This window comes from Propithecus coquereli, unplaced genomic scaffold (assembly GCF_000956105.1).
Source record: "Propithecus coquereli isolate 6110/MARCELLA unplaced genomic scaffold, Pcoq_1.0 Scaffold127, whole genome shotgun sequence".
Taxonomy (NCBI): Eukaryota; Metazoa; Chordata; class Mammalia; order Primates; family Indriidae; genus Propithecus; species Propithecus coquereli.
This window is the reverse complement of record NW_012136858.1, coordinates 1,735,333-1,751,610: the sequence shown is the minus strand read 5'-3', so window position 1 is coordinate 1,751,610 and position 16,278 is coordinate 1,735,333. Positions and strand designations below refer to the sequence as shown.

The window sequence follows — 16,278 nt, the reverse complement described above, 5'->3', positions numbered from 1 at the left end:
ACAAAATCCCTTTAACGCTCAGAAACTTGCAGAGTCAACATGAGCTAAAACCACTTTCTGGATGAAAGTTCATTTAAGAAGCTTGGATGTGCCACCACCACCCTGAAATCTTCCCCTACTTAGCACAGCCACATGACCGACACTCTTCCATCCTGGCAAAATATTAGAAGTTTGCTCTCCAGAGACAGTAAAACAAAAAGTCTCTGGATTGGGTCTATGTTATAACTGAATTGTATCCCCTCCCCAAATTCACATGTTGAAGTTGTAACCCCAGTACCTTAGAATGTGGCTGTATTTGGAGATGGGGTCTTTTAAAAGATAGTTGAGACTTCAGAAGAGACCAACCCTGCTGATAACTTTGATCTTGTGACTTCTAGCCTTCAGAACCTTGAGAAAACAAGTTTCTGTTGTTAAGCCACCCAGTCTGTAGTAGTTTGTTATGGTAGCCGTAGCAAACTAATACAGTATTCTAAGCAAGAGGGAAAAAAAGAAAGAAAAAGAAAAGAAAAAAAAAGGAAGAAAGAAAAGAAAAAAAATTAAGTGATGTTTATAGATACCCCAGCCTTCTTTCACCACATGGCTCCTGAAATGCTAGGTGCAAGGTAGGAAACCGTTCACTCTAGAGACTCTGACAAAATACCACTAGTGAACTTTTCCCAAAGAAACAATCCAGGGCCGGGCACGGTGGCTCACGCCTGTAATCCTAGCTCTCTGGGAGGCCGAGGCAGGCGGATTGTTTGAGCTCAGGAGTTCGAAACCAGCCTGAGCAAGAGCGAGACCCCGTCTCTACTAAAAATAGAAAGAAATTAATTGGACAACTAAAAATATATAGAAAAAATTAGCCGGGCATGGTGGCGCATGCCTGTAGTCCCAGCTACTCGGGAGGCTGAGGCAGGAGGATCGCTTGAGCCCAGGAGTTTGAGGTTGCTGTGAGCTAGGCTGACGCCACGGCACTCACTCTAGCCCGGGCAAAAGAGTGAGACTCTGTCTCAAAAAAAAAAAAAGAAACAATCCAGCCATATAGTGAACATAACTGATAACAAACCACAGCCACATATATAGTTTCCAATCAGCTTTTAGAACCCCACCCTGAAATATGAGCAAATAGTCAAGGATCAGCAAACATTCAAAGTGCATTTAATACATAAAAGATACCAAAAGAAACAAACGACAATAAACTTGGAGGACACAAAGGTTACACAGGAATAAGAAAACTCTAAAACATTTTCAGTACTTCTTGATAAGATAAGAGAAGCTAATAAGAATGGGATGCTAACATAAAGGAACAGAAATCAAAAGAGTTCTTAGAAGTTAAAAATATGAGTAAAAATAAGTAATTCAGTAGAAGAGCTAGAAGACATAGCTAAAGTAATCTCCCAAAAAGAACAAAAGGACAAAACTGAAAATAAGAGAGAAAAGGTAAGATAGAGGACTGGTTAAGGAGATTAAATATAAGAATGCTTCTGGAAAGCAAAAATAGACCAGGGAAGTGAAGAAAAATCAATAATATTTCTGAGAACTAAAGGTTATAAGTTACCATACTGAAAAGATTAGCACTAAGAATGAACACCCAGCATGAAGGATGAAAACAGATCCACATTATGGTGTATCATTGTAAATTTCAAAACACCAGGAACATGGAGAAAATCCTATCAATTTCCAAAGAGAAAATATAGAATGTGTTCGCTTTGTGAAATTTCATCAAGTAGAACACTTATAATATGCTCCCTTTTCTATACATATGTTAAACTTAGATTTAAAAAAAAAACTGAAAGAACAGAAGGAAATGAATGGTATCATCCTTTAGGAGTAAACTGAGAAACTGGTTTACTTAAGTCATAGCAAACATGTTTTCCTTAATAGGAAAAAAAATCAAATGTGTATACAAGGCATAAACTTAAAACTCGTACTTCCATCTTTCATAAAAGAGGATCTGAGGAGTCAATGTTTGGTCAACAGTCTAAACACAAGTAGCCTTCTCTATTCAAACTACCATTACCTAATGACATTTCTTTGCCTAAATATTAGACAGTAGAGTCTGAAATTTAACTTATATGAAAAAAAAAGGAGACACAATAGACACAATGTTCCTTTCAAACTTTCTAGAGGGAGATACAAGGATCCTTCAGCTAGTTCCAAAGCAGCCTTCCAAACGCTGGTACAATTGTACAACTAACATAACAATTTCAGGAAAATGAAATTAACGTAATAAAATAACAGCACAGCATACCTGTATCTTTTCTTGGAATAAATGAATCATGATTCTCCAGGGGATGACCAAGACATTTCCAAGAAGTATTCTCTTTTTTCTTCAGGACAATCTCTATTTTCCCTACATTCTGAACAACCCGCACTGAAAACAAGATAAACTTCATTTGTATTCACTGATATTAAATATAAGATTTTGTTTCAAAATCAATATTTCTCAAAGAGTCCAAATGTCCTAACCCACTATGAATGACACTAATCATTAATGGGATCAATAAGATTTTGTTCACATATTCATCACAACTGTTTATGCCTTATATGGTATTAAATACAGTTTAATTTATTTTAAATTCAGATTAACTTCTTTCAAAGTAATTTATCAAGGGCCAAACTAATATATATTGCTAGTTTTCATACAAGCTCAAATATAATCATAGCAACTAATTAACACACAGCTAAAAAAAAAAAATAGGGCTGAGATATACAATTTAGCCAGAAGCAAATTTAATTTACTCCATTTTAACAGTTCTTAGTTGGAATCTAAGGGGTTTTTATGAGTACATTCAGTGGACCAATCCTGAGCCTAATAAACACAAGAATAGCCTCAGGCAAATGAGTCCCTATTAAATACAGAGTGAATTAATAAGGTGTACAGGAATCTCTGATAATTAGAAATTTTTTGGATTGTCTTTTTTTTTAAATGATTAAAAGTTTAGAATATATGGGTATAATAATAAAATAGAGACTTCTATATGCTGATTTAAATTTTATAAATTGAACATGCTTTTAAAGACCCAAAGCATATTTCATTTTTCTTTAGAAACAATGTATCTGCTCTCTCTCACTGTAAAGACAGAACTCAATAACAATTTACAACTTTTTAAGATAAATAGGTCAAGTGAATTCAATTCAATGAGCACTGACTCTGATTTGAAGCTTAACCATGGTCCTTGACTTCAAAGAGCTTAATTTATACAATTTATAAATACAATATTATATATGGAAAAGGGGAGACACTGAACCAGTGTCATATATCTGATGGCACTTGAAAACACAAAACCACCATTCTATGATGAATCTTCTAATGTTAAACAGCTGTGTAAAATCCATGCTGCAAGTTCATATGCAGCAATACTCATAATTTAGTATGCCCTGTCAATATTAAACAATTTCAATATATACATGTAAGAAAAATTCTTCTGCTCTAGTATATTTCTACAAGCTACATGTCAGGAATAGGTCAGAGCTGAGGAAGGGAAGAAAGAATGGAAAGAAGACAGGAATTTTTTTAAGGAGAAAATAATAAAGGGTAAAGAGATGAAAGGTACAAAGGGAAAGGAAAAAACCTGAAACCAGAGGGAGGAGTATATTTAAAAATTAATGTACTTATTTAGATACAAAACATCACACATTTGTTTTGCAACATAAAAGTAAACATATGAAAAATAAGACAAATGCTTATTTTTCTTTTTTTCTCTGTGTATGTATGTGTACATACGTATATACGTAATTTTTGTTTTTTGGAAGCTTACCAGAAAAGTCTTCCTGAATCTCATGGCTTAGCCCTGGGATAAAAAAACGTATTTAGTTAAAATCCAACTTCAACTCATACACTGTTTATAGCTTAAAAGATTATTTAAATGGTTCTCTTATGTATTATTTCAAATCCCTCGAAACAAGTAAAATGCATTCTGAGAGACCAAAGGAAAGAAATTGTACACAATCAAAATGGAGAATTAAATCATTTATCATAAATATATATTTATTCAATTCTTCCATTTCTCTCCCTATTAACTGAACAGTAAATACTCAATTGTCCACAGTGGCTAACTGACATTAGCCCAAGCATGGCCCCAGATTGACAATCTTACAAATCAAGAAGGAAGCAGGCTAAGGAGAGAGGCAGACCTGAAGCATACATGCCCCCCGGGTGTGTGCACATGCATATGTGAAAAGAGGCCAGCCTGGGGCAAGCTTAGTTTTTCTTTTCTAAATTGTTTTCCAAAGCTGAATACTATTCAGTTATTAAAAAAAAAAAATTATTAAGCATTTATGTATGACAGGCACTTTTCTAGGTGTTATAGACGTAACAGTTAATGAGAAAGAAAAATCTTTGCTCTTAAGGAACTTACATTCTAGAAGAGGGAGATGTAAGAAATATGTTTACAAATGTCTACTCTAAATTTCACTATGTTCAAATGGTTATCTGCAATTTACAATTTTGCATTATTTCAGTCCTTCCAATGCAATAGGGGCAACCAAGGGTTTCATATTTTTGACTGTGGAATTTTTGTTCGTTTTTTCATATATATGCTAGCACAGGGTCCCCCAGTTTCCCCAACTTTTTTTTCTGTCCTGACCAAAAACTACAAAGTTGGTCTTTAGTCACGAAGGGACAGGTAGCTGAGGGATACAATACGAATTTGCAGGCCGGGCTGCTTTGCTGTAGTCTCTGACTTTTCATGGCAGAGCTGGTAAAGAACAAGCCAGTGTTATGGGCCACCTAGTGATGGGTGCTCAGGAGCACCTACAGGACTCTGAAGACTTATTTATAGGTGTCAAAGAGACTTACCAAAGCTGGGCCAACAAACATTTTATATTATTGATTTTGATTGCATCTAATTACTTAAATTTGGAAAGGGGAGGTCATACTGCCATTTGCTAGCACTTTTATTAGCATAAAGAAATAACAGGAAAAAATGATCAAAAATAACAGATAAAATATTACAGTTAGACTGTAGACCAAATTATTGTCATATTTAAAGGAAACTGGAGCTGCTTCTATTAATAAAAATAAAGTACTCACCTATATGTATAAGATATGAATAATCCTTGATAATTGTTTCTGCTCTAAAGGAATCATCCTGATGATCAACTATTATTGACTCTAAATTGATATCCTAAAACAGAAAGATTAGAAAGTAAATTTTTTCCCCAAACATCTATAACTATACTTTCAAGGTGATCTGTGGAAGTTTATATGGTGCTTCTTTACTGAATCTCTAAGCTAAATAAATTTTACTCCTGTTTTTTTCTCTTATATAACCCAGTTCTTCTCCTTCAAAGCACATATCACAATTTTAATTACTCCATTTCTGTCTCTGTTTAATATCTATCTTACCCACTAGTCTCTAAGCTCTAAGCTTAAGGAACTATCTTTAGAATGTTGTTTGACATCTAGTAGGTGCTCAAAAAATACTTGTTGAATAAGCAATGTGGGAAAAAACATTAGAATTAAACCAGAAACCAAGATATTTGTGTTCATTTTCATCTATACACTATAGTGTGATGCTGATTACACAACTTCTTGATTTCGGCTTATCAAAAAAATCAATTCACTAACACATTTTCAGATGTCTCTAATTTCTACATAGCCTTGGTACAAAGTATTTTGGTATCTAACATTTGTACCATATACTAACATATTATTCCATGTGGAAACCTTCCCCCTTCCTTAGCCATCCATCCTCTGTGCCCCACTGATATTACCAGTGGGAGTGGACTTTGACCTCCCTAGGCCCTGTGGTCCTGGTTTTAGACTGCATAACGAGGAGACAATAGCAAGAGTGAACAGGAAGTGGGACAAGAAGTACCTCTCTGGCCCTCTTAGCTGTATCAGGCAGAGGCTGGTCACTTCTGTCAAATGGCCAAATAATGCTGCAAGAGTCAGAGGAACCTACTGGCTCAGATGGTTCTACTACTATAGAAGTAGCATAAATTCTTAAAAATCCCTAGCTGCCAGAACTTGACATGGTTCCTCAAAGTACAGGAACCTCCAAGAGGTGTTTGGAGACATTGAGAGTAGTCTGCTTGTTTATGGATTTCTCAGCTGGACTGTAAGCCCCATGAAAGCCAGGTCTCTATGTATCTGGCCCATCATTAGATCCCCGACACCTAAGACAGGGCCTCATATAAAGTAGGTGTTACATAAGTACTTAGTGAATGAATTATCTCCCCAACTTGAGTTTCAAAAGGGCATCTATTCTTCCAGTCTGCCCCTGGGGGGAAAAAAAAGGGGCATCTGAACACCATTAGTGGTTTAAACATATTATACTAAGCCATAGCCATACAATCTCTCTAATCCCAATATATGTTCACGAAATTTGTTCTTATGGTGAGGTTAACTGGGATTCACTTTTGTTATCCATGCTTCCAAAAAAAAAAGAAAAAATCACAGAAAAGCACATAAAGTACTTCCTAGCTTAGTTTTTAAAAGGCAATGGTTGTTAAGGGTATATGCTCTGGAGCCAGACTCCCCGGGTTCCAAATGTTCTGCCACTTACTATGTGACTTTGGTTAAATTACTCAATCTTTCTCTGTTTCCTTTTCTGGAAAATAGGGATAACAAAAATAGTACCTACCTCATAGAGTTGTAGTGAGAAGTAAATAATATGAGAAAAGTGCTTAGAAAAAGATCTGGTATATAAATTAACATTTACTGAATATTTACTTTTTTATTTTTCTGATTTTAAAGACATGTTTACCTTTTGCTTAGTATATATGACAATGGTGACTAAAGAGTCTGTTTGGAACCAGTCATAGCTGTAAAATAGTAAGAAAAGAATACTTATATAATAATCATGTGCATTAACATATAATAAATCATTAAATGTTTAAAATTTACAGTGAGAAATATATTTTTCTAGGTTAAACTTTTTCTTAATAAATAGTGGTCTTACCATGTTACATTCATTATATAAGCTGATAATTGTTTCCAAATTTAAAATATCTATATTTTCATGTATTTCCACTCAAATAAAAACAAAATGCCCTTAACAAGATATTCTTTATAAAGATTAAACACATCCTTACTAAAATCTTTTTTTATCAGAGCAATAACAAAACACAACATATTTTGTTAAGGAGCATGAAGAATGTACATGCTTATTACCTTCATTCCTCCCTGTAACAAACATATTACTACTAAAGAAATTAATTCATCAACGTTGTTTAATGGGTCAATAATTAATAAAACGTAAAGTAAAAGTAAGTCTTCTCTTTTGTTATATAGCTATTGATCAAATTGTTTTTGTACTTATTAGCCACAAACAGGCACTCATAGTTGAATCTAGAGGAGGTATTCTCAGTCCCTTAACTTAAAATTGTATATGAAATAATTAAACAAATACAGCAGGACGCTGCTGTTAGAATGATACAGACTGGTAGTGAGGAAAAAAGTAGTAAGAGAAAGAACTACAGAGAACACATCTGAGGGCACTTGAAGTGTCATTAACAAAATAGATATGTATTGCTTAATTTACTGTTAACTATGTAAGACAATTATTGTACAATATATCCTGAAAGATTTCCATTAAAAATTGATTAAAAAAAAGACTAGATATACAAAACAGAATAGTTAAATAAATTATGGTATAGTCATATGACAGAATGTAGAGAAAAATGCTTTCACAGAATACTCAGTGACATAGGAAAATGCTCATAGAATATACTATAATACTAATATTATAAAAATAGAATAATATGGAACTAGGTATTATATCAATCAAACTGGAGGGAATAAATCAAATGTTAAGAGTATATATCTAGGGTTGTTGGAATTACAACTTTTCTGTTTCTCTGTATTTTACAAGTTTTCTACCATTAATGTATTTTTTACAATAAAAAAATTTAAATAATGTTTTCAAGTGCTGGTGTTTAAAATGGATCAAACTTCAGTTGTATTTAAAATTCACATTTATGGTATAGCTCACTCTCCAACAACGTCTAATAAATGAGGCACTACAGTTTTTGTGTCAAAGAAGCATGATTAATAGTAAGCAATAAATCAAACCCAGAGCTACTTTATTTTTTTTTAATGTGTGCATTTTTTGTATAGAACTAATTTAGATTTAAAAATGTAAACAAAACTGCATACCTTGGAGAACTAGGGTCTTCTTTGGCAAGTATATCTGTCACTTGGCTATTGGGAAGCAAGCCTTCACAAAGAAAAACAAAATAGCTACAGTTCATCTACATAGCATTAAAAATTCTTTTTGTCTTTCCAGTTAACTTATTGAAATATTACATACACACATAAAAAACACATCATAAATATACTACTCAATAAATCTTCACATAGTGAAACATACCCTTGTAGCCAGCACTCTTCTCACGGCCCCTTCCAATCACCACCCCTCCCCACAAGGGTAACCATTATTCTGACTACTAACACCATAAGTTTGTGCCTGTGTTTGATCTTTATATAAGTGGAATCGTAAGACATGTGCTCTTTTGGTCTGGCTTTTATGTCCGGCATTATAGTTTTTATGTCAAACAATCATGATTGATAATAAGCAATAAATTACACCTAGGGCTTTCTGAGATTTTATCTATGCTGTTGAATGCATCAATAGTTCGTTCTTTTTTATGACTGAGTAGTATTACACTGTATGAATGTACTATAATTTATTCATTCTCCTGTTGATGGACATTCAGGTTGTTTCTAGTTTAGAGCTATTATGCATAGTGCTGTTATAAATATTCCTTTATATAAACATATACATTCTTAAAGAACAAATATGTACATTTCTAGTGGGTAAATATCAGGGTGTGCATGCTTATCTTTAGTAGATATTACTGAACAGCTTTCCAGATTGGTTGTACTCATTTATATTTTTTACCACAGCGTTTGAGAGTTCTAGTTGCTCCACAACCTCACCAACATGTGGTATTCTGTCTTTTCTCATTCTACTCATTCTTGTGGGTATGCACCAACATGGAATTTTAAAAACCCACTACAGCTGTAATTTTCAAATCATTACAGAAAACTCTGAGACATGGAAGAACTCAAGATTCTGAAAACATCAAGTATTTTCCTCCTTCAATAGGAGTGCATTGTTTTTATTTGTAAGATTTAGTTGGGTTAAAAAAAAAAAAGGGAGCACTGCTGCTAAATGACTTTTGAAAATCACTGCATCAATTACATTTACTGTTTCTCAAACTATGTAGGGAAAAAATTAATTGTTAGTCTTTGGTGAGTACTGCAATTCTCAAATTAGAAATCGCAGTATTTTATATAAAATTAGAATTGGGAAGTACCTTTGAGACAAGCTAGTTTGGAGGTTTTCAAGATTCATTTTAGCCACAGAACTTTCTATTTAAACACATGCTCAAATGCAAGCACACAATGTAAAACAGGCATATTTTTCTGAATGAGGATGATGGTAATCCCTGAGCCCAGGCCATACTCATTCAGCTTCCATCTCTTCCTATGTAACTCTGAAGAACACACTTAATTTTCAGATAAACAAGGAAGCCTCAGAGATATGAAAACAAGATGCGACAATATGCCAAAGTTGTGAACTAATTAGCAGTGGGCCCTAAAAGAAGAATGCTCTATTATAAAATTAAAGTTATAACAAAAGAGAGGACTATGAGAATTTTTTTTCTTAAATGGCAAAAGAAAATATAATCTTATTAAATTATTTGAGAAGCACTAAAAGTTATTTTTACTACGAGATTAATGTCATTTATCTTCAGAAGTTTCTTAGGTATATAAATAAAAATCAAATGCATCACAATTTAGATATTCTGCAACAAAAAACTATCAACAGAATTCACAAATTATATGCCAATTTTGATCTTGTACGACCTAATTAGGACCAGAAAATCTGCATTTAAGCTCAGTATCAGCACTGTGACCTTATACAAACCATTGTTTCCTCTTCATCAAATTCAAACTAGCAATGAAATCGGCTCTGCAATCTCATGAGAAAGCAAATGAGACAATTTCCAAACATTCTAAAAAACTACACAGTACCATAAAAATGTAACTTATTAATGTCATATGCAGTGGAATATGTCTTGATTTAAACATTTGCAAACAAACACACTAACAAACCTTATATAACATCCTTTTGGATGAGCAGAAAGAATATGAGGTAAGTGTAGAGTGGAGGAAAATAAGTAAAGTAAGGTGGACTGAATAAATGTTTTCCCTCCCTAAAATGGTGATTGAATGATGTTAATTTGAAGGGATCAGGTCTCCAGTGGAATATGGAAGTAGTCCATCCCATTCAATATTTTAAGCAGCTATAGGAATAATGACACAGAAGGCAGGCAGGTCACATCTGCAAATAGACAGACTTAGCACAGACTTAAATGAGCCAAATGTGAAATACAGAGAGAGATATTCCAATCTTATATGGTCCAGGTCACAAGAGGAAACAGTGCTATTCAGACCACTTGTGGAATGCTATATTCCATTCTTAAGGCCACCTTTAAATGCAGTGCGTCCAAAGAAGGGCAACAGAAAAGTAAAGGTTCTGGAAGCCGAAAGTGGGAGGAAACAGAATACCCAGTGCATCAGTAATAATTAAGCGGCAGTTGTTTTGGTAGCTATCACATAAGAGCCAATCACCAGATGAACCCTATAATCAGTCCCTCATTTCATGCAGTGTTATACCATCAGACAAACAACTTCAGGTACCATAAATTGCATAAATTAGTCTACAATTTAGACTGTTTTCTCTAGTTAAAAAAGAAAAGGTAATTCATCTGGCAATCTAGCTTGTTAGCTGTATTTCTATGACTCTCTTTTGCAAACAGGGAGAAAAAAAATCTATTTCTAAATGTACATAAATATGGTTCAGACCACCACATTGAACTTTTGTTGGGGGAGGAGGGAAAGTGTCTGTCATAATCGCAAGTCATCCTGAATGGCTGAGGAAGCCAGCACTGCTCAAGGACTCAGAAAAGAGTAGACTAATAAGCTGTTTGGCAGCCGTATGCAAACACTGCAGATGAGCTCACATGCCTGAGAAAATTGACTTGCACAGTCCTGTTTCTGAGAATGAAACTCTTAATCACCACAAGTATTCAAGCTGAGGGCAGACGAACATGTGTTCAGGGATGTCACAGAAGGGACCGCTATAAGAGTAATAGCTGGAATAAGGGGCCTATAAAGTTCTCTTAAATCCTCTAAGTTTGGGCTAGTAAAGACATCTTTCATATTAAAATCTAAACACCCCAGACAATTCTGTGAAGCAATACTGTGCATAAGCATGTGAGTATAATTAATTTATTATAAATTTATATGACTTACCATTTAAGACTTTCTTTTCCTCACGATAGTCTGTACAGTGATTTAGGAAAAAAAAGGTCAGATAAGAATACTATAAAGTCAAAGAGAACAGGAGTACACATTATTGATTTAAAGATAACAGTCCTTCTTTCTTGAAAGGCTTTCTTCTAAGGCCTGAGGAGAGAAATAGGCTAATAAATAGATAGACGGCTTTTGTTTGTAATAAGCAAGGTCCATCGCCAGGCCTTTTCTCCAGATGTTTGTATCCCATTTCACTTGGCTTTTTTCTTCTTCTTGGGTCACTTTTTTCTAATATCTTGGTTAATTTCTTTAGAGAGCATATAAACCCCAAGTTTTGTCCAGGTTATCATATTCTAAATTAGTCTAAATTAACCAGAATTTATTAGATTACATTTTATAAATGGAACACACATGTTAACCCCAAGAAAGACATCTTACTATCTTTCTCTTTCACAAAGGTCACTACTTAATATGATCATTGTTACTACAAGTTTAAGTAGCCAAAAATATGTTAAGACTTTCACATGTATACACAACACAATTATTAGTGTTACGACTCAGAAAAAAAATTAACAGGTATTTTCCTTCAGGATGGCAGACAATTCACAAAGCTATATCATATCTTAACAACTACAAGTGCCATACCATTATAGTAAAAATAAACCCCTTAGCAAAGCTGTCAGAGGTTAAAACAAAAAAGGATGATAAGCTAATGAAAAATACTGAAGTAGTCAAATTGAAAGAAATCCCTTGTTAAGTTGACATCACCTCATTTAATAGAAAAAGGAACTAATGCACTTAAAGCTTTCAAATTTTTTATGGTCTAATTTTTAATCACCAGAAATTCCATAATTACTTCCACTTCGCTCACCTGTCACAAAATAATAATAATTAAGGAGGCCAAATAACTATTCTTTTTGTTTCCCTCATTTTACCAAAATAATTTTATAGCTGAAAGGGATCTTAACAACACACAGCAAATTATCATCTAATCCCCTCATTTAAGCCTGAAAATCAGAGGTCAAGGACTTGAATGAAATCCACAGCAAAGCCAAGATTAGACTTGTCTCCCCTAAAACTCAGCCTCATTTTTCTTGACAAGCTATGGCTAAATACTTCCTAAAAAGACACAAGACCTAAAAATCATTTAAATTATACCTAAAATGGGCTTTGTTTATCAACAGCCAGATAAAAATCTAGTCATTACAGTTTGCAAGGGATCACTGATGTCCCTGCTCAGTGACTTACTTTTATCTAGTGAGTTTTATCTGTCTTTGCTGTTATATTTGTGATTATTTGTTTTATCTTAGAACAAACAGCAAATTCACAATAACAAGTAAATTAAATCTATTTTCAGTGTACAACATAGCTGGCAGTTTGATAAATGTCATTTATCATGTAAAACAATTTGTTTTTTATCTAAGAGGTTCACAGATTTTGAAAAATTGTCCCAGGTAATTTGTTTCTAGGAGAAAGAAAATATTACCTCATATGATTACTTCCTGCCTGATGTGAAATGATTTTAATCTGTTAGGAACTTTCTGGATTCTGCTAAATTAGTAATTTTCCTGAGTCTTTATTTTTTTAATACAACATGTACAAGTAGGAAGAGAACTTCCATTTAAATGATCTGAATTACCTTTAAAAACTCTACTACTCTACTTTTGCAACTCTTCTCAAAAACTGAGTCATAGAAATACAAGAGACTTTTTTTCTCCACTGTTAAGCATATTTATATCTGAATCATTTTAGTGAGGGGAGATACCTTTCTCCCTAAAAAGAAATCTGATATCTTCTCTTAGTAACTAATTCCACCATTTGGTTGGCTCCATGGCCAGTCAAATTTGTATCTTCTCATAATGCTGGTTAAACTGCATTACTCTGGTAAGAGCCTGTATTTCTGGGGAGGTCACAGTCCTTTAGAAGGCTAGCACGTTGTGATCTAACAGCACTCTACTCTTCCTTGGTAAGAAGGATAAGATTTTTAATTCTGACCCAAATCCAGTTTACTTCTGCTGAGTGGAGTCACAGAGGATCCCCTGGGATAAAGAAAGAAAAATTCTGTTTCATCGATATGCTCATTCTTTTAATAAATATCTGTTGATCAGCCTTTTAATAGGGATATTTTTAAACTATCTTTTACCTCTTACTTTCCTCTATTCATCTTTGCAATCATCTTTCAATTTTATACATCTCTCAAAATTCAAGGCCCAGAATTACTCATTATCCTAGAAGCAGTTCACCAGCAGAATTAAAATGAAGATTTAATAGTTCAAACACATACTCTCAAAAATCCCAGAATTAAAAAGCTTTAGAAGTACCAGACTATTTATTTATTCTAGGATCAGTTTTTCCTCCATTATTCATTTAGCTAATCACAGCATATACTGCATTTTTAGAAGTTTGTATTTTCTCCCTAAGTTGGCTATCCTTATCATTTTTAATTCAATTCTCCAATTTCTCAGTTATTTTCCATTCCTGTCCTATCCTCTGAGGCATTAGTAATTCCTTCCTTTTTTGGAATCACCTGCACATGAATACACACATGTTCAAAAAATCTTCTTTCTCTGAAAACAAAATAAATGCTAACACAAACAAAACATCAGTCAGTCACACGAATACAGCAAGATATACTTTCCTGTTCAGGTTTGCATCTGCCCCCTAAGCAGGGACTTCTCACCTCCCATTTTTAATTATTTTTCCCTTAAGTCTTTCTGGTGGGAATCACCCAGACAATGGGCCCTAGAGCAGCAAGAGGAAATTAAGGCAGCCAGACTGAGATAGCAAATTTGCTCATCCAGTAAAGTCCACTTCATTTACTTCTCCCACAAGTTAGCCTCTGAGCTTGTGCTTTTCCTACCTAAATTGTGTCCCCATCTTGCCAATGAGGAAACTGAGGCTCCTTGAAGAATGAACTTTGACTGACTCTACAAAAGCTGAACTTCCAACTGGTAGCCAGGCCATTCAATGGTTGTTTTGATGTTGCTTACATTGCTGTGACTGTAACAGGACTCTGAAATTAATGCCTTAGCCACCCTATAAAGTCCTGGTATCTATCTGCATCCCTGGTTCTACAGATGCCAGCATTTACCTGGAATGAACCAGAGAACTAGCTGTCCGTTGTCTACGTACTAGCTTACCATGCATGTGAAACTAATACCATCATTTTTAAGAATAAAAAACTAATGCATATAAGAGGGTTTCTTACTTTAGCACTATTAACATTTTGGGCTGGATAACTCTTTGTTGTGGAAGTCTGTCCTGTGCACTATAGGGTATTTAGCCGCATCTCTGACCTCTATCTACTGAAATGCCAGTAGCATCTAGTTTAGTTGTAACAACCAAAACGTCTCCAGACATTGCCACATGTCCCCTGAGGAGCAAAATCAACCCCAGTTAAGAACCACTGGCATGTACCAAAGGGAAATAAAATACACAAAAGTAGGTAATATTAATGAGGCAATTCTCTACCTTAGAAAAGGAGGCACCTATAATTTCTTCAAATAGTGGGCTTCTCCTATTAAATAATTGTGTAGTATACCTACAAGCCTCAGTATCTTCATTTTTAAACCTCTCTAAATCCCTCTTACATCTCTAAGTGTTCTATAAATGTTCTAAGTGCTTTATACTCATTAACTGCTAGAGAGAGTGGGCATGAAATCTAAAAACATAAAGCATTAGAAACTATAATAAAGCAATGAGAAATTAAGAAGAAACATTCCTGAGACTGTATTATGTCACTGGAAAATATAACTATTTTTAAAAATATGGCATATTAAACTTTTTAAAGTACACTTATGGCCTAGAACAGTGCCATCCAAAAGAAATACAATGCAAGCCACGAATGTAATTTTAAATTTTCTAATAACTAGATTAACAAAGTAATATACAAAAGGTGAAATTAAATAATATATTTTTACTTAATATACTCAGATTATCACTTCAACATGTAATCAATATAAAAATTATGAGATATTTTATATATTTTCAAACTAAGTCTTGAAATCCAGTGTGTATTTTACTTTTAGAGCATATCTGACTTTTCACTAGGCACATTTCTGTTGCTCAATAACCACGTGTGACTAGTAGCTACAATAATAACAACCAAAGAATAAGGTTAGCAAAAATAAGAACTCATTTTTCATCTTTACCAGAGAATGAAGTATTATACATATATAAACTGTCCATAATTGAAGCTTACCTTTTCAACTAAAATTTCTTCTTTTATTTATTATTGATAAATCTTTCTAAAGCATAATACAAACGATAATACTTTTTAAACAAAGGGTTATATTTAATAAACACAACAGATTCTTTGCTTGATAATGATAGAATCAAATTATGTTTTATATTCTAAATCTGTTAGATTTTCTGTTTTCTTCTTAGATACCCAGGCAGCATACAGCTGCCACACTAGAAATCGATCAGGTAAACTGAAAACTAACCTCCCAGAGCCACCCAACTGTGGGGATGCCCACAAAATGCCAATTCAGAACCTCCCTGCATTGGAGTCTGGCACGTCACCTTATCTAAAAGATAGTTTCATGTCTCTGGTATTGAAAAGAGCCCATGTATAAAATTCCTCTTCAGTATATCTACCATCTTCCCTACTACTTTCCATGTCAGGAACAATCTCTTCTCACGCTCTCTTCCCATTTCATCTAGGAGTACTAACCGTAGGGTAAACACAAGCCCTGATTTGCCAGAGAGAGTCACAGTTTTTCCTAGCATAATTACTAATAAAGCCCCCTCTCATTCTCAAAACCGTCCTAGTCTGGACAATTACATGGTTATTCCATCTAATGGTCTCTATCAATAAGTCTCAGTCAGCAGAGATTGATGATCAAGCCTTGCCTACAGATGAAGGGCATACCAGGTACTGTTAAAACAACACTTCACCTGAATTATCATGGATATTTCTTATTTCTGACACATTAAATCTTTCTCTTTAGTTGCTTTGTCCCTTTTATAAGGTCTGCTTGTTCTGCTTAGCTGGAGTCCTGACTGTATCTTTCTAGATCTTAACT

General features: G+C 34.1%; 1 protein-coding gene across 2 annotated transcripts in view; it reads right to left on the bottom strand.

Moving 5' to 3' along the window:
• LOC105805317 (cytochrome b5 reductase 4) overlaps positions 1–16,278 on the bottom strand; it is a 76,683-nt gene that overhangs the window by 26,803 nt on the left and 33,602 nt on the right. The window contains exons 5-10 of one of the 2 annotated variants that reach the window (XM_012638188.1): positions 11,252–11,281; positions 8,084–8,144; positions 6,693–6,750; positions 5,015–5,108; positions 3,741–3,773; positions 2,231–2,353 (exon numbers count right to left, since the gene is read on the bottom strand). In XM_012638188.1, coding sequence (XP_012493642.1) covers positions 2,231–2,353; positions 3,741–3,773; positions 5,015–5,108; positions 6,693–6,750; positions 8,084–8,144; positions 11,252–11,281 — 399 coding nt within the window. The remainder of the gene's footprint in view (positions 1–2,230; positions 2,354–3,740; positions 3,774–5,014; positions 5,109–6,692; positions 6,751–8,083; positions 8,145–11,251; positions 11,282–16,278) is intronic. The other variant, XM_012638189.1, reaches the window with a different exon arrangement.